Source organism: Musa acuminata, chromosome BXJ1-11 (assembly GCF_036884655.1).
Source record: "Musa acuminata AAA Group cultivar baxijiao chromosome BXJ1-11, Cavendish_Baxijiao_AAA, whole genome shotgun sequence".
In the NCBI taxonomy this organism is placed as follows: Eukaryota; Viridiplantae; Streptophyta; class Magnoliopsida; order Zingiberales; family Musaceae; genus Musa; species Musa acuminata.
This window is the reverse complement of record NC_088337.1, coordinates 5,261,201-5,279,837: the sequence shown is the minus strand read 5'-3', so window position 1 is coordinate 5,279,837 and position 18,637 is coordinate 5,261,201. Positions and strand designations below refer to the sequence as shown.

At 37.8% G+C, this 18,637-nt stretch overlaps 1 protein-coding gene across 4 annotated transcripts; it reads right to left on the bottom strand.

Annotated features, from left to right (window-relative positions):
* Positions 1–8,687: 8,687 nt before the first annotated feature.
* Positions 8,688–18,308, bottom strand: LOC135582091 (cyclin-dependent kinase F-4-like). 4 transcript variants are annotated; one of them, XM_065089364.1, is made up of 20 exons: positions 18,155–18,308; positions 16,090–16,347; positions 15,933–16,008; positions 15,445–15,844; positions 15,252–15,318; positions 15,091–15,169; positions 14,922–14,990; positions 14,734–14,823; positions 14,509–14,647; positions 12,252–12,354; positions 12,108–12,160; positions 11,955–12,021; positions 10,953–11,061; positions 10,375–10,440; positions 10,198–10,266; positions 10,014–10,068; positions 9,800–9,919; positions 9,590–9,621; positions 9,441–9,519; positions 8,688–9,340 (listed from the first exon to the last, which is right to left on the bottom strand). In XM_065089364.1, the coding sequence occupies exons 5-20, from the start codon at positions 15,257–15,259 to the stop codon at positions 9,141–9,143; spliced, it is 1,338 nt and encodes a 445-aa protein (XP_064945436.1). In that variant the 5' UTR covers positions 15,260–15,318; positions 15,445–15,844; positions 15,933–16,008; positions 16,090–16,347; positions 18,155–18,308; the 3' UTR covers positions 8,688–9,140. The 4 variants fall into 4 exon arrangements, with proteins under 4 accessions (XP_064945436.1, XP_064945434.1, XP_064945437.1 ...); XM_065089362.1 differs by having other exon boundaries at positions 15,252–15,844; XM_065089365.1 differs by having other exon boundaries at positions 15,252–15,844; positions 15,938–16,008.
* Positions 18,309–18,637: the final 329 nt, after the last annotated feature.

The following is an 18,637-nucleotide window of genomic DNA, read 5'->3' as shown; positions in this document are numbered from 1 at the left end:
AACCATGACTTCACGATGGTGGATGTTGGGCTGACAACCCATAGTGGGTTCAACTCAGGGGGGCTTTAACAGTCCACCTCTTTTAATATCTAACCCTAAATTATATTAGAGGGGGTGTGGTCGCTACGAAAAAGAGGCAGAAAAAAAGCAGCACCGAGGGCAAAAATTGTAGCCATGTGATTCAAAAAAAAAGGAGGAGAACAAGACAGAAAAATAAGAAAAAGAAATGGAAGAAGATAAGGACAACGCAGAGAGACTATTCTCAATCATCTAGCAGTATTTTCATCTCAGATTAGATCATATCTATAGTAGATTCTTACTTTGATTATTTGGGAAGAATTTAGATATTGTGTATAGTGACGTGATCCTTGTATCCCAATTATTCTCTTGCAATTGTTGCTAGGGTTTTGGGCAAGAGATTGAAATTTGTATATTCATTATTCTCATAATGGATTATCTCTAGTTTGTCCCGTGATTTTTATCCTTCACATTGGAGGAGTTTTCCACGTATATCTTAGTATTCTATTTGATTATGATTCCATTTAATTCTGTTGCGTGTTATGGCCTGCTAGTATTTGTTCATATACAAAAGTTTATTTATCTTTATATCCCATCAACTAATATCAGAGCAGGGTTGTGGTGATTTAATTTTTATATTTGAATATGGAGGCCAGTAATATTTTTCGCATGATTAGTTTGAATGAAAACAATTGGATGATATAAAAACCAAGAATGGAAAATCTCTTATATTATAAAGATTTATATGGACCTTTGTAAGGAGATAGTGTAAAACTCACAACTATGACAGATGATGAGTAGAAGAGGTTAGATTGAAAAACAGTTGGGTTTATCCGACAGTGGCTTGATAATAGTATCTTTCACAATGTTTCTACTGAAAGTTTTGCATATTCTCTTTGGAAAAAGTTGGAAAGTCTCTACGAAAGAAAAACAACTGGTAACAAAGCTTTTTTGATTAGAAAACTTGTGAACCTAAAATATCGAGAGGGTGCTTCTATTGCTGAGCATTTAAATGAAATACAGAATATCACTAATCAGTTATCCTCTATGAAAATGTCTCTTGATGATGAGTTACAAGCATTGTTATTTCTCAGTTCATTGCTAGAAAGTTGGAAGACACTGGTAGTTTCTCTTAGTAATTCTGCACCAGATTGTGATGTCACTATAAGTTAAGTAACAAGCAGTTTGTTGAATAAGGAGTTGAAAAAAAAGAATTCAATAACATCTCAGAATGATTCACAAGCACTTATCTTAGAGAATATAGGAAGGTCAAAGTCAAGAAACATTTCACGTATGGATAGAAGCAAGTCAAAATTAAGAAAAGATATTATTTGATATAACTATGATGAGAAATGACATTGCAAGAATCGATATAAGAACAAGAAAAAGGGAAAAGAAGTGGAGTCTACAGAGTCAAAGGATAATACTACAACTATAATGAAGGGTGATGATTATTTGATTATCTCATTCTGATGATATTTTTTCTTGTGTGTGTCAAAATCTTGAGTGGGTGATTGACACATGTGCTTCTTATCATGCTACACCACGGAGAGAGTTTTTTACTGTATACAGGTCTGGAAATTTTGGTGTTGTTAAGATGAACAACTACGGCACAACAGACATCATTGGCATGGGTGATATCTATTTAAAGATCAACCTTAGCTATAAGTTGGTGCTTAAGGATGTGAGACATGTGATTGACTTGAGACTGAATTTAATTTCAATTGGAAGGCTAGATGATGAAGACTATGATAGCAGATTTTATAGAGGGCAATGGAAGCTCAGTAAGAGTTCTCCTATTGTGGCTAGTGGAAAGAAATATTACACCTTATACAGATTGCAGGCCAAAGCTTGTGGTGAACAGTTAAATGTTACAAAGAAAGACTTCAGCATGGAGTTGTGGCATAGGCAATTGGGATACATAAGCGAGAAGGGACTACAAGCTCTTTCTAAGATAGAGGTATTGTTAGACCTCATATGTACGCATCTAAACCCTTGTATTGATTGTTTGACTGGTAAACAACATAGAGTTTCATTTGCTAGTCCTACTATGTCTAGACAAATGCATATCTTAGACCGTGTTTATACAGATGTATATGATCCTTTGAGAACAAAAACTCTTGGTGGATCTGTTGATGTTCCTGGTATAAGTGGTGCACTTTATTTTGTCACTTTTATAGATGATTTTTCTAGGAAAGTTTGGGCCTATGCTTTGAATACCAAAGATCAGATTATTAATATCTTTAAAGAGTTTCATGTCAGGATTGAAAGGGAGATAGAAAGGCAATTGAAATACATAAGATCAAATAATGGTGGTGAGTATATAGGATTATTTAATGATTATTAAAAGTCATCTAATATGAGATGACAGTTCCTGGTACACCTCAGCATAATGTTATTGTAGAGAGAATGAACCGCACCATTATGAAAAATATCATATGTATGCTTTCACAGGCCAAGCTACCCAAAAAGTTTTGGGATGAGACTTTGAGGACTGTAATTGATGTGATCAACTTGTCATCATGTACAACCCTAGATGGTGATGTTACAGAGCATATATAGTCAAAGAAAGATGTTTCCTACCAGCATTTGAGAGTGTTTGGTTGTCGTGTATTTGCACGTGTTTCAAACAATGAGAGGTCAAAGTTGGATGGTAAGACAAAAGAATATATTTTTCTTGGCTACTCACATGATCATTTTGGTTACAGGCTTTAGGATCCAAAAAAGCAAAAGGTGTTTAGAAGCAGAGATATAGATGTAGTCTTCTTTGAGAATCAAACCTTTGAGGATTTGAAGAAGAAGGCATCAACCAAGATTTCTGTAGAAGAATTAGCAGATTGTGACCCAGTTACTCCTCTAGTATATCAGGATGATGGGGGAGATGTGCAGGAAGATGGTGTAGAGCCTGATGTTGATATACCTACAGGACATGTTGAGCAAGAAGAAGTTGGAGAGCAACTTCCTACAGAACCTTAGTTGAGAAGATTTTCTAGACAACGTCTACCTTCTAGAAGATACTCTACAGATGAGTTTGTGATGCTTACTGATGTAGGTGAACCAAAGAGTTACAAAGAAGTAGTTGAAAGTGAGTAGAAAAAGAAGTAGTTAATTGTTATGCAGGAAGAGATTGATGCTCTTTAGAAAAACCACACTTATGATCTGATGCTACTACCAAATGGAATGAAGGGCTTGAAGAATAAGTGTGTTTTCAGGTTGAAGACTCAAGAATATTATTCTCAACCAAAGTACAAAGCTAGATTGGTTGTGAAAGACTTTGGTCAAAAGAAATGCATTGACTTTGAAAAGATTTTTTCTCTTGTTGTTAAAATATCTTTTATTCGTGTTGCTCTTGGTATTGCTGCTAGTTAGGACATTGAGTTTGAGCAGTTAGATGTGAAGACAGCTTTCCTTCATAGTGATTTGGAAGAGAGAATTTATATGGAGCAACCAGAAGGCTTCAAAGTCAAAGGTAAAGAGAACTTTATCTACAATTCGAAGAAGAGCTTGTATGGGCTAAAGCAAGCTCCAAGACAGTTGTACATAAAGTTTGATTCATTTATGACAGAAAATGGATACAAAAGTACGGCTTCAGATCAATGTGTGTACATCAAATGGTTTGATGAGAATTTTATTATTCTCTTACTTTATGTTGATGACATGCTTATTCTTGGGAAAGATATATCTAAAATTGACAAGTTGAAGAAGGAATCGAGTGAGTCTTTTGCAATGAAGGAGATGAGGCCATCAAAACAAATACTAGGCATGCAGATTTCCCGTGACAGAAAAACTAAGAAGATTTGATTGTCACAGAAGAAATACATCGAGAAGGTATTGAAAATGTTTAGTATGAGCAATGCAAAGCTAGTTGGTTCTCCTCTTGCAAGTCACTTCAAGTTATGCTCAGAACAGAGTCCATCAAGTGATGAAGAGAAGGAGAAAATATAAAAAAGTTCCTTATACTTCGAAGTTTAATGTATGCAATGGTATATACGAGGCCGGACATCGCATATACAGTGGGTGTTACTAGTAGATTTCTTGCAAATCCAAACAAAGAGCACTGGACAGCAGTGAAGTGGATTTTTAGATATCTTAGAGAGAGCTCTAAGATTTGTTTAAGCTTTGGAGGTAGACCACATGTGTTGACAAGTTACATAGATATAGATATGATAAGAGATATAGATATTGGGAAGTCCACATCAGGTTATATACTTACTTTTGCAAGGGGAGCTGTGTTGTGGCAATCTATATTACAAATGTGTATTGCTCTCTCTACCACAGATGTATAATATATTGCTGCTATAGAGGTATGTAAAGAAATATTATGGATGAAAGAATTCTTATAAGAATTGGAGCTGAAACAAGAAAATTACGTGGTGCATTGTGATAGCTAGAGTGTCATCCATTTGTGTAAGAACCCAATTTTTCATTCCAAGTCAAAGCATATAGATATCAGATATCACTGGATTCTAAATGTACTTGAAGAGAAGCAATTGCAACTTCAGAAAATTTACACAGATGACAATAGAGCAGACATATTGACAAAGATCGTACCAAAAGAAAGACAGGAGATATGCTGACTGCTATTCGATACGACTTCACATTGAGGAATCATGGGACAACCTCCCTTATGGGTTGAAGGAGGAGGTTGTTAGGCTGACAGCCCACCTCCTCTAATACCTAAACCTAAATCATATTAGAGGGGGTGTGGTGGCTATGAAAAAAGAGGTAGAAAAAGGGCAGCAGCAAGGGCGAAAATTACAGCCACATGATTCTAAAGAAAATAAGGAGAACAAGGCAGAAAAACAAGAGAAAGAAAGGGAAGAAGACAAGGACAACGCAGAGAGACTATTCTCAATCATCTAGCAGTGTTTTCATCTCAGGTTAGATCAGATTTATAGTATATTCTTACTATGATTACTTGGGGAGAATTTAAATATTGTGCACAGTGACGTAATCCTTGTATCCTAATTATTCTCTTATAATTGTTGCTAGGGTTTTGGGGAAGAGATTGAGATTTGTATATTCATTATTCTCGTAGTGAATTATCTCTAGTTTGCCTCATGGTTTTTACCCTTCACGTTGGAGGGGTTTTCCACGTATATCTTGATGTTCTATTTGATTGTGATTCCATTTAATTCTGCTGCATGTTATAGTCTGCTAATATTTGTTAATATACAAAAGTTTATTTCTCTTTATATCCCATCAACTACTATCAGAGCAGGGTTGTGGTGATTAGTTTGAATGGAAACAATTGGATGATATGAAAGATCTTTTATATTGCAAAGATTTGTATAGACCTTTGCAGGGGGATAGTGTAAAATTTATAACTATGACAAATGATGAGTGGAAGAGATTAGATCGAAAAACAATTAGGTTTATGTGATAGTGGCTTGATAATAATGTCTTTCACTATGTTTCTATTGAAAGTTCTGCATATTTTCTTTGGAAAATGTTGGAAAGTCTCTATAAAAGAAAAACTACTGATAATAAAGCTTTTTTATCAGAAAACTTATGAACCTAAAATATAAAGAGGATGCTTCTATGCTGCTGAGTATTTAAATAAAATGTAAAGTATCACTCACCGGTTATCCTTTATGAAAATGTCTTTTGATAATGAGTTACAAGCATTATTACTTCTCAATTTATTGTCAGAAAATTGAGAGACATTGATGGTTTTCCTTAGTAATTATATGTTAGATGATCTTGTCTCAAGTAATAAATAGTTTATTGAATAAGGAGTTAGAAAAAAAAATCACCAACATCTTACAACGATAACGTGGCTTCCCCGGCATCGTTGTATTGTTGTATGTTATTTTGGAATTGACACGGTGAAGTGAGGAATTGTGTTCAGGTAAATGTTTTATGGTCAGCACACAGCGTTGTCCTTCCTCCCCGGTCTCTGATGCTTCTAATTGTACGGCACCTGAAACACAGAGCCGTTGGATCGATGACCATTTGGGTTGATTCAATCAATCTTTGCCGTCCGAGTGTTTACAGATGCCTTTGGATCATCGTTTAGTTCTCATTCCATCCGGCGGTCCAGATTTGGTGGTGTCACTAGGCACGTGCGGGGGGGATGCGTAGGTCTGTGGGGTCCTCTTCTACACAGCGGGTTGGGGTTTAACTCGGAGGCTTGCTCGCGCTTTTTGCCTCGGAGCTTTGAGAACTTTTGACTCTCGTACAAGAAGTGGTCGAACGAACAAGAAGCAGGAAGCCGCGATCAATTCTTCCCCAAAGCCAAAGCAGCCTATGCGATTCTGAGAGGAGGCAAGGGAGGAGAGCTTCGATTAGGGTTCTGTCTCCGTGAAAGATCTTGCGAGAGAAGGTGCCGGAAGGCGTTGTAAAGCGAGGAGATCGGAGAAGGTAAGAGAATTTGTGTTTTATCGCTTCTCCCGATCGACCTCTGTTGTGTTTCTTGTGTCATTTTGTGTTCTTTGTCGTCCCCAAACGAATCATGGAACGAGCGGAGCGGGGAAGGTAGGCGGTTCTATTGCTTTTCTTGATCGATCATTTCAAGGTTTCTTGCTTCGGTTTTCGCTCTCCGAGCCTCGAGTTGGGGTTCTATTGCATTCCGATGCTTGTTTCCTTTCTGACCTACCCTAAAGATAAGGGAGGGTTCTTTTTCTTCTTTCGGTCGATTTTCTCGGGTTTCTTGCTTCGGTTAGGCTCTCCTAGCCTTAAGATAAGGTTGTATCGCCTTCCGATGCTTGGATCGTTTCTTTCCTACCCTAATGAGAAGGTGGGTTTCCTTTGCTTCTTCCTATCGATTTTTCTTGGGTTGCTTTTTCGTTTTTCCCTCCCTTGGTTCTTTCGCTTTTCTCGATCGATCTTTGGCTTGTTTCGTTTCGTTTCTCGCTGTGTTAGATGAATCTTGGGTCTTCTTTATGTTAGAAACAGATAGATCTGATTGTTCATGTCGATGCAACGAAAATATGTTTTGCTTTTGTTTAATAGATCTCTTCTTTTTCTTTTCCTTTTCCTTTTACTTTTTGATTCTATTGTCCTTTTAAACTTTGTTTTGTTTCATTAGCTCTTCATTTGGGAATCTCTTCAAAAAATTGGCTGCAGAGGCAATTCCTCCTCCGCTTGCAGCAACGACATGGTAGTAGAAATCTGCCACAGGTGCTCGACACCACCAGGTAGGACCTCGCACAAGTGAAGAACAGAAGGAAGAGTCTCCCATGGAAGTTCAAATTTTCCAGAGTCGACGGTAAGCAGATCTTCTTTGGTATGGCTATCACCGCTTCTTTGTTATTTTGTTTTAATCAAGATTTAGGTTCAAGTGTTGCTTTATTTATTTCCCGCTTTAAATTCGTTTATAGAACCACACCTGCTCGTTACTTTCTTGGTTGTCCGCGGGCGATGAGTGCTATAGTGGTTTTCCATGAGTGTTCACGGAAGAATTTTGAGGGGAAGCCTAGACCTAAGTATGTTTTGGACCCTTCCTTCAATGCCCGATCCCCAATAGGACCGCGGATAAGGGGATGACCGCCATCAGCAAGACCCCTGTCGAGAAATTGCTTCAACCAGACCTATCACCACCTACTATTCTTTCCTCTTCCACTTCCTCCCAGTCTGCCTTGCACGAGGAGCAAACGATATATATATATATATATATATATATATATATATATATATATATATATATATATGTGTGTGTATGTGTATATGTATATATATCTATATCTATATCTATGTGTATGTGTATATGTATATGTACACATACACATGTATATATACATATATATAACGTGATCGGAAACATATTAAGGAACACAAGAATTCATATAACGTGATGACAAGTAAAGGTTGATGGTCATCATAAGGGTTAAACTGGAAGCAAAAAGAGGGGGTGTGGCCTTGGCAGTGGGACAGTAACGGACGTTAGTCTGTAGGTTCGCCCGCTGCCAGGAGCCGGGAGGGAAGAGACGAGGCAGAAACTAGATAAAGTGCGATTAGACCTTCTTTTGGAGGGGCAGGAAGATGCGGGCTTCCAAAGGCCATGAAAGAGGAGCGGTCTGATAGAAAGAGATCTGTTGGGCGTGAGTGGAGTGCATCTACCAAAGAGGGAATAGTGTAAAGATCGCCGTTGCCCGGTGAGCGATTTAGGCTCTTATGAACCTTATATTAACCCTAATTAATTGCTGGAAGGGCAGGCTGCATTTCAATTCTGCTGTTGCCCGGCCTATCTATTAGTGCAAGGCGCACACCTAAAAAAGTTATTTCCTGCAAGTTTTGTCACATTTTCTACAGCAACTGATGATGGTGAACTTTATAGTGTGTGCACTTCTGATATTAAACCGCCTTTATCTTTTCTCTTCTTTCGAATTTATTAGATTAGGGGTATGGGAGTTTATTAGATAAGGAGTGTGGTTCATAGACGGTACTTAATTGACAGTCGTCTATGTTGTTAACCCTTGCGTGGTCCTGGGACCGGACATGAGCTATTCACAGTATTGTCACACCATGTTTACCGATTTGGTTTGTCCCCCTTGATCTGATGTGACCTCACCGCCGATGCAATGCTGTACTGCTAACAGTCAATTATTCACAGTATTGTCACACCATGTTTACCGAGGTCTTATGTTGGATCCAGCAGAGACAGACAGTCTGACCCTCAAAACGCGCTCGGTTCAGGCACGCGGTAGGTGGTGTATGGAGAACTACAATAGAGGTAATGCTCCCTACCGCTTTCATATAAAGTACAATCCAAATAATTAACTAGAACAATAACAACAGATAAGCAATCGCACACAAGCCCTAATGCTTTTCCAATCCGGGTATCCGTGTGCACGGATCCCGCTATAGCGCCAAGCTAGCATCTCGATCGTTTCCAGTCAATCCAAATTGGTGCTTTACAAAACGCAGCAAACGCCAGTCCTAAAAGCCTCAAACATCCACCAACAATGTTAAAAGTGCAACCAACAACAATGCTAAACCGCATGCATGCTACCGTTATAACGCCAACATTTTCTGCGTAAATATTTTCGGGTAGCTTCCACTGAACATCAAAATGCAGGAGAGCTCGTATAAACACGGCAAACGTTTTTCACCAGAAGCATATGGTGCGTTTAGTTGAAGGTGGAGGCTTCCACTGAGCATCAACTGCAAAGGATTTTGACTCAGCCAACTACTTTCCTGGAATACCTCCTGGCAGGAATCTCAGATTGGCTGTGCCAACCACCAGCTTTCATTGAAGGTGGAGGCTTGTCCGTTTTGTGTGTACGAGAATTCAGTGACATACGTCCCAATTTGTCAGTCATTTGTACATGAGCTTTACTCGGCACATCAGTAACCTTGCCAGGATTCCGTCCCAAATGTCCTGCTCGAAAATTCACAAAAAACACCCTTATGTAAATAAAACAACACTGAGAGAAGCTGCAACTACAGAAACTGCAACTACAGTACAAAAAACAACTTGCCTGGGTTAAGCCTTGCTGGTGGTTTATATCGAGATTCTTTCAGATTGTTCTTCGGGGATTTTCCATTTTTCTCAAACTCCTAACCATAGTAAAAAAGATGATGAGAATACGTATAGATAAAAATAAGATACAAAAGAACTGCAAGCCACCTGATTATCCATCTCCAATTTCCTTTGAACACCTGCAAGAACAAATTCGATCATATGACTCCAATAGATGGTTATTTCATGTCATGCAAAAGCAAATCAAACCAAGACAAAAGTTGAAGTTCCCATAAAAATAGTTACTTCTGCTTTCACAATACAAATAAAACCTGACCATGCCTTGTCATTCATGTCTTGTACTAATGAAAAACTTACCAGCTCTGAGAGAAGCATTTGCTTTTGCTGTTACAGAACTATTTGCTGATTTAGTGACAGACAGAGCTCCAGTTGAATATCTTCTAGTACTGCTCTGCTCCGGTGCTCCTTTGATCCCAACTTCAATAACATGAAAATCATGCTTATTTCAGAAATCAACCTCAGAATGATTAGCATAATGACAAGAACAAAAATTCTAAAGTTGAAAACTGACCAGGTGTATGTGACGCCACTCTTGGACGAAGGAATGGAGGCACATAAAAGCATGACTACAAATATCCAAGGAATGAAACAGGTATTAGCATATTTTCTAGTAAAAAGGCCATGCCAATTTACATAACATCTTCACTATAAATAAGGCAGGATGGTGAACAAAGAGACAGAGGAACAATGCCCACTTGGAAGAAAGGATGTTGAAGAACCTCGGATGCTTTTGGTCTCCTGCAGGGGTCCCAGGAACATAGTGCCTAGAGATAGTGTATCATCGTTGGACAAAAGATATTAGACTAATCAAGAACAGCAATAATTCCTGTATCACTTCAAAAGCAAACAAACAAGAAAAATCATATGCTTACTGTAATTAGATTAATTGCATCCTCACTGGCAGAGGGAATTAAAAGTGATAGATGGACAGGAGGACACTGCACACCAAGGAAATACATTGTAGGATTAGTTTGTGCAGTATAACTTAAGATAAATGGAGAAATAAATCATGAGATTGTATAGCCTCAGTGCACTTAGGATCAGTAATGTGCTAACATACTGTCTTAATATAGTGGATGATTGCAGACTAATACATTGTCATAATTTCACATCAGACATGTATAATGAACAATATAATAATGTAAATAAGGCACCCAGAGCAAAGAAGCATATTCAATTTTCCATAAAAATAAAGTCTAGGTTTATACAGAAAGATTAAAAGAAAACAACAGAAATCCATGTTACAGCCAAACATGATTTATATAGAAGATATCACACAACATCATTGCATCCGTCTGCATAAAAATGGATAGCGTAACAATGACCAATACCTGATAATACGTCAAACAAGTAATTGAGTAACAATGCCCTAAACAGAGGATGCTCTTCAAAACCTTGCGCTATAACAAACTTTAGAAAGCATAATAAACTTGTCAGGTACACAAATTACCTGAGGGAACTGATGCTTCATAAAATCTGCAAGCTGTAATCCTTCTGCCCAGGAGTCCTCATTTGGACTACCAAGAACACTGCAAATTTTGTGAATCTCGTCCACTTCACTGCATGGCAAACTTGTATTTACAACAAGGAACAAACAAGAGGACACAAAACTGAGGACAAATAATTGAGTAGCTTGATTTTGCAGAGGAATAGCAAACCAGAGAAAATCAGAAAACATATCATAATCAAACTTGTTTTGTGTCATCTATATCTGGTTGTACAAATCTGTTACCATTCTGACCAAGCACCAGTACTGGAACATATAGGTCAGCATCCATTGGTATTTATTTTTGTACTTCATACTATATAAATCTTTAACTACAGGATACATATAGCATGCATGTTATAGAACTTTGGATCTTTTCAAACCTTTCCTCAAACAGCTACATATGAGAGACCTTCCCCCATCACCAGTCTCTTGCAAGTCGTTGAACCTCACCGCCAGCAACTTCCATGTAAAAGATAGTTGCTAAATTCTAGGCAGATTGCAGACATACACCAACTACTGTCAGATGTAGCACATTAATAACTTCCATGCTATCCCTCAACCAAATAGGAAGCTGCTTTCAGCTGAATTGGCTCATTATATAGCAAAAGGTGTCTAGTCCAATTACATGAGCTTCAACTTTAGGTGGTTGTGGTTATATTGTACAAAAAGCAAAATGTTTTACTTTCTCATATGTTTCCCTTGGTTTTGGACTAACATATTTGGTCAATATAGGAACTTTTTAGCCACAAATTATGTATTAGGCATCAATCATAATCAATGATATCATATTTTTCATGTTCACATACAACAGCATAAATAGTAAAACAAGAAGCAAAATTCAGAGCTTACGGGTTATGGATTACACTCGGGAGATTTAAAAGACTAACAAGAGGAAGAAAATAAATGGAAAGATATGTTGTTGGAAACTTTAAATGAGCAATACAAGTTAATTATATATGGTACCTTGAGCCAGGAAAAAGAGGACGGAGAGTAAATAGCTCAGCCATGATAGCGCCCATAGCCCACATATCTAAAGATAATAGAAAGAAATAAAATGAAGATTACTATATGTTAAAAATCTTTTATGCTTGAAGTGTGTAACAAACTTAAACTTACCAACTGCAGCGCCATAAATGGATGACTGCAGCAAAACTTCAGGTGCTCGGTACCTAGCACATCCACACATATTAGATGCTCAAGGAATAAACTAATAACATGACATAGCATGATGTAGATTGCAAATTATCAAACTAAACATACCAACGGGTAGAAACATAATCAGTGTATGGTGGCTGTGAACAAACTTCCCGTGCTAGGCCAAAATCTGCTATCTTTATAATGTCCTTTGTGACCAATAGGTTCTCTGAGAAAAAAAAATCCAAAGATGTTTTAAAAAGCTAATACGCAATTTCAAATATATCTGACAACTAATGCAACAAATAATAGCAACATATCAGAAATTTCTTTCCAAGTTAACTAGAATTTAGATAGATATTACAGATAAAATCTTGACTCATATCAATGCAGCTCTGTGCAATATAGCAAAAATCTTCGACATAGAGGAATTTCATTTCCCATCTAAATAAACAAAGGAAAGCTAACCCCCTACCATAAAACACAATGTTCTCAAAAAGATAGAAGAAGAAAAATGTGACACATGACAATGTTCTTTACACCAACATTTTGTGACAATCAGTCTACAAAAACCATTGAAGCATGACATAATGTACAGCTGATGAGACCATTGAATTGCATTAGATGCACAAACAAAAAAAATAGAATTCTCAAGGGCCCTATGGTACTGCACACAGTAATTGGATTCTGTCAAGCATCCGCAAGTGCTCTACAAACTTCAAAATGCAACCTTATGGTCTCTCCACGTCTCTTCAAAAAATTTCAGTTATCAGATGCATATAGCTTAGAAATACCTCTACAAACTCAGAAATATGTTTGCGAGATATACAGAAAAGGTTTAAATATTAGGTTTGAAAAGAAACAAAACAGAAACCAAGGAAGATAAGAAGAGTTAGCGTTGTAGGTTGAAATCAAGCTCGGTTGAGTCTTATATTATTTGTCATCTCTAGCAAATCCATCCTAAACAGGGCAGGAACTAAAAGGTTCATTACATCAATTGTATGCCGGGCCATAAAAAAGAAGAGTATATGAACATAATAATATCTGTACTACTATCTTGAGTCCCTTCCACGAACCTTTTAAGCTTCACTGTCATTTCCTATGTAAAGCAAGCACGAAATATCGAGTGAGAAAATTATTAACATAGAAGGGTGGTGATGAATAATTAATTCTCAGTCTTAAAGAAGTGATAAGAGAGACTTAAGTTTATGGAACAAGATCTCATACGGAAATAATTTTATTTCAAAATATACCCTATAGTAGCTGTAAATGCATAATATGATTCTTTGGTAATGATAACGGTCCTTTTAGTCACCTTGCTGAGTTTGATGTTAGGAACAAATCCAGCCTTCACTCATGTAAAAGATGAGAAGCTCAGAGTGTGGGTGATGTAGGGATCCTTATCCTATAAGCAGAAAGGAAGAGAATCACTGAAAGTTCACCCAGCGGGATCATCCAATGATTGACACTGTTTAATATAGATGAAGAAGACGATAAAGAGATAGCGAAGGAAGCTGGAGAATGATCAAGATGACCAGGACACCTGACACATGCCACAACCACAACGGTTCCTGTTTATGCCACAACCACGTGGAGCAAACTCTCACAGCATGTTGCAATGCATAAAAGTTCTTCTGCAGGCCTGATGTAGGAGATCGTTGGAAGGAAATGTACTAAAGCTGTGGAGCAATCTACAGCATTTTGCTCTGTGTAAAAGTTCTTCGGCAGGCCTGATTTGGGAGGTGGTTGGAAGGCAAGGTACTAAAGTCATTCGATGTTGGTCGACTGATGGGGCCCTCCGTCCACATGACTAGCAATTACTGTTGTAAGGGCCCATTGCTTATACTAGTACCATAATTGAATGAACAATTGACAACCAATCCACATTATACTATCTTTTGTTGTCTAATCCCTTCCTAGGGACTAATTCAAGTCTGAAAAAATTTGAAGGAATGGCACAATGATCTTAACCTTTAGTAACCACCAACAGAGTCTCTTAAACCTAAATGGCTACTTCGATCATTGTGCTATCTTATGTTGTCTAATCCCTTCCTAGGGACTAATTCAAGTCTGCAAATATTTAAAGGAACGGCACAATGATCTAACCTTTAGAAACCACCAACAGAGTCTCTATAAACCTAAATGGCTACTTCGATCATAGGAGATAAAAAAAAGCATCTGCAAAAATACAATAGAGCATCTGCATAACACAAAATATCAAAGCAATCCAGGAAAGCTGATTGGATCATATCACTTGAAAGATTTACTGATTTTTTAAGATCGTATACTATTTCCAACTTAATATAGATTTTACAGATTTTCACAAATTATACACTCATGGCTTAGATGTATAGACATTAAACACAAAACACAAAGCAATTACCAGGCTTGAGGTCACGGTGAAAATAGCCTCGCTGATGCATGTAAGCAAGGGCTTGAAATATCTGAAAACACCAACTACGAATTTCTGCTTCTGAGAAACCCTTGCCTCTGTCTTTCATAATTTGGTAAAGATTGAATTCCTGAAGACATTCACCAAAATTATTTTAAATCCCATGATACATAAATGTAGAATAAATAAAAAAAGAAGGGTGTCATATCATCATACCATGTACTCAAACACAAAGTACAATATATCATTTTCTCTTATGACCTCCTTAAGCTTCACAATATTAGGGTGGTTCATCCGCCGAAGAGACTGAAAAAAAATGATGTAATAAAACCCTCCACAATAATAAATCAGCAACACATAAGAGGAATATAGTTGAGATGCAGAAGACCACAGGGACATGTTACCTTCACTTCCCGAAGATTCATACATTCTTCCCATGAATAGTATTTCCTTTTCATTTTCTTAATTGCAACCTACATAATCACAAACAAATTAAAAGAAAATATACATCTCAAAGACAAAAAAGAAAATACACATCTCAGGTAGAGCCTAAGAACAGTCTAGATAACATACAACTTCTCCACTTTGCTTATTTAAAGCACGCCAAACACTCCCAAAAGTTCCATCACCAACTTCCTTAATCAATTTAAACCTGCAACAGTTGGTAGTTCTCCTTCATGTCACTGCATTACATGTAAAAAAACCATCATAAACATTTCAAAGTTCAAACCCACCTTTCCATTGTTTTCAGCGGCTGTAGCTAGGTATAATCTCCAAGTCCTCAAGAGTTTATTTATATCTCTAACAAGTAGTATGGTGAAACAATAAAATGATTATGCTTGAAGAGATGATCTTAGATATGTAACAGATCTTAAACAAGCTTCAGCAGATATAGACAATTAGTTCTGAAATAATAGATCCCACTACCAGATCTCTGAGACTGCTGCAAAAGTCTTATCCACCAGCAGTCTAAAGTAAACTCCGTGAGGCCAATTTAAACCTTAAAAATTGTTGCAGATGACATTTCGGAGTTCATGTCAGCCACATGATTGCCCAAAAGAAGCAATTTAAAGCAAGCTCAATGAAGCTTACAAAAAACTTGATTGCCCAAAAGAACCAGAGCAAAACAACTTCAGTGAAGCTTTTCTTCCTCCATAAAAGCTTTGCACAGGCACTGTGACATGTTATTGCTTAAACACATTTCTTCATTGAAGAACTCCCAGAGAAAGAAGCAGCAAATCTCAGGGCTGACTTAAGTGACGCAAGCAAGCGAAAATGTCTACTAATTAGGATGTAAGGAAACTGCATAAACCTCACTAGCTCAGCCCTGAGAAAAAACAACAAAGCCAAAATTCTGATGTTAAGATACTGCAAACAAACATATTACCTAAAATATATGAACAAGAAGATTGTACCCCACTGATTATTTCTTTGATGTTAACAACTTGAGAACTCCGACAAACTTCGAAAAGATGTTGTGCAGATAATATGCTGCCACAGAAGACCAATTATGAGCACACTAAATGTGGAAAGTACATATATAGTACTCAAAAGCACAAGTAGCTGGGTTACTTCTGAAAGTTCAGCATCGATCCAACAACTTCAAAAGCAATCTGCATCAATCTAACCACAGTGGACTTGGACCAGTATCTCCCCACTAAGTATAGTTGACAAAAGAGACAAGAAAAAAGCCTCCAAGAGCAAGAATCCGCCAACCAAGAGCTTCCTGGAATAAGAAGAGTTGGCAGAGGCAGAAAGTTGACCAAAACGGGACTTGCTCCATGTATATAGTGCAAATGTTAAGCCCACAAGATCGTGAAAATGCAGAACCTATCAAACAGGAAGGATATGACATGTTAGCACTTGAACATCCATCACCAGCAGATATTTGTTAAAATATGTAGCATCAAGCCTGTAAAGTGACCACTGGTAGCATCAAGCAGTCACGTTACAGTGTTGCTCCAGTGGACACAAGGACTGAAGATTTTGAAGCAAAGTTCTTTTTTTTTTAAAACAAAGTTCTTTGTAAGACACACACAGACAGATAAAATTAAGATGGTCACTTGACACAAAACGCCACAACAGCATCACAAACAATAAGATGAACAGTAGACTTGCCAAGCCAAAGAAGAAGTATAACAATCTACTCACAATTTTATACATAAGATAAAAATATATCCAAAACCCAGAAACAGAACAATTATACATAATTTTAGCTACAGACATGAAGAGACTTATTGTTATTCAGTAAATATGATCAAATTATTTGGATGAGATTACAAACTCTTAGTTAAATTCAGGTTCCAGGGAGGACTAGCTAAATTCAGTTTTCATAGGTCACAATCACTACAATAAATTTCTAGATTTTTGGAAACTAAAAAGCACGGATCATGAAGCTAACTACACATAATAATACAAGAAAATAACTGAAGGACCACGAGGCAATTATTACCTTCACCACCTAAGGTGGGGAACATTTTGAGGTTCGATTACAGAGCAGAGTAGCACACACAGATCAAAACATGTGAATGGCTAAATGGCATCAACCAACCATCTAGCACTATTGGTAATTAGGTTCTTACCGATACTATAACAGATCATGTGATATAATCATAATTATATAAACTCAATCTGTCTTCATATTCTGATAATAGAGGCTACAGATTTAATTTTCATTCAAGAGACCAGAGAGACCAGAGTTATTAGTCCTCGAATATAACATGCATTCATGATTTATCTACATGTCGTGGAGTTTGACAGACAGGATTTTCTTTTACCACGAATGCGCCAGTCTTATTAGTAAAACCCTAACATAATGAAGAAATTGAACGAGTAATAGATTTTCCTCCGGCTTAGTGCATGAAGAGCAGGAACCCAAAGAAATGTCACCTCAAGATTCTTATCCAACAATCATAACTCAAATCACAAAAACCTCAAACCTCGTCCAGACGACAACGGCCAATCTAATAACTAAAATGGTCAAAGTGCTTATAGGGGAAATCCCGGGGGACAAAAAGGAAAGAACCCATCTCAAAAGGCACAAATAACAAGATCCTGTCAACAAAACCGTTCAATCAGCAAAGATCTCGATGCCTACAATGACTATTGCTTCATTGATTGAAGCTAATACTCTAAATCATCGATGTGCAACAACCATGCACAAAATTACGCACAACTAATCAAGCAAATCCAGAGCGAGCCAAAATCCACAGATCTATCAGCGAAAAACGATCTCATCCCATGATCCGAAACCCCACAGCTACGAGCTCCCTCGCATCAGATCCAAACCCCAAGGATCCGCATCGGCTTATTCCCAAGAAACACCACGGATCATACCGCAAAACCCGAGTTCTTGGAATCTTGAAGGAAGGAAAGAAGGAAAGAGGGAGAATCCAACCCCAAGATCCGAAGCTCTACCATCAAGATTCCTCCACGCCCCTTCTCCACATCAGATCCAAACCCCAGGGGGTCGGCATCTCCGCAGGCCCCAGAAACACCACCGATCGAACCGCAGAATCCGATCGGAAGGGGAGGGGTTCGATGGGATCTTGAAGGAAGGGAGGAAGGAGCAAAAGGGAATAGGGAAAGAAGAAATAATTAATGAAGAAGTAAGAGGGCGTAGGGTGGGAATCGATACCTCGCCGTGTTGATGGGGCATTAACCCTTCTTCCTCACCTTGTCGCCTCCAATTCTCGTCGCCGCCGCCGCCGCCGCTTCCCGAAGGCTAATAAGGACCCGTAGCCAACCCCAATCCCTCGACATATATCGACACCCTTTTAATTAGGCGTAGATAGTTGGTTGTTCTTTACCGACCCATGCTTGCAAAGAATTTAAATAACGCATTTACCCTTGCATTAACCTATAAAGAATATGGATGTCTATGGAATATTACCTCGTTATCATATCATTATTATTTGCGATAAAAGATACAGAGACATAGGTCCTATTGTATATGGAATATTACCTCGTTATCATATCATTATTATTTGCGATAAAAGATACAGAGACATAGGTCCTATTGTACCTCGTTATCATTATTTGAGATTTCGTTGTAGATTAGACGCGATACCGGCTCATCATACTCGATGCGGATGTTCCTCCGGGAACATCTTAACCACCA

Bases quoted from the DNA above. Each gene is read 5' to 3' on its own strand.
- LOC135582091 (XM_065089362.1), bottom strand. The intron at 10,267-10,374 runs GTAAGCATATGA...CACTATCTCTAG, and splicing joins ATGCAATTAATCTAATTACA to GCACTATGTTCCTGGGACCC. The intron at 9,520-9,589 runs GTGGCTTGCAGT...TACTATGGTTAG, and splicing joins AATTGGAGATGGATAATCAG to GAGTTTGAGAAAAATGGAAA.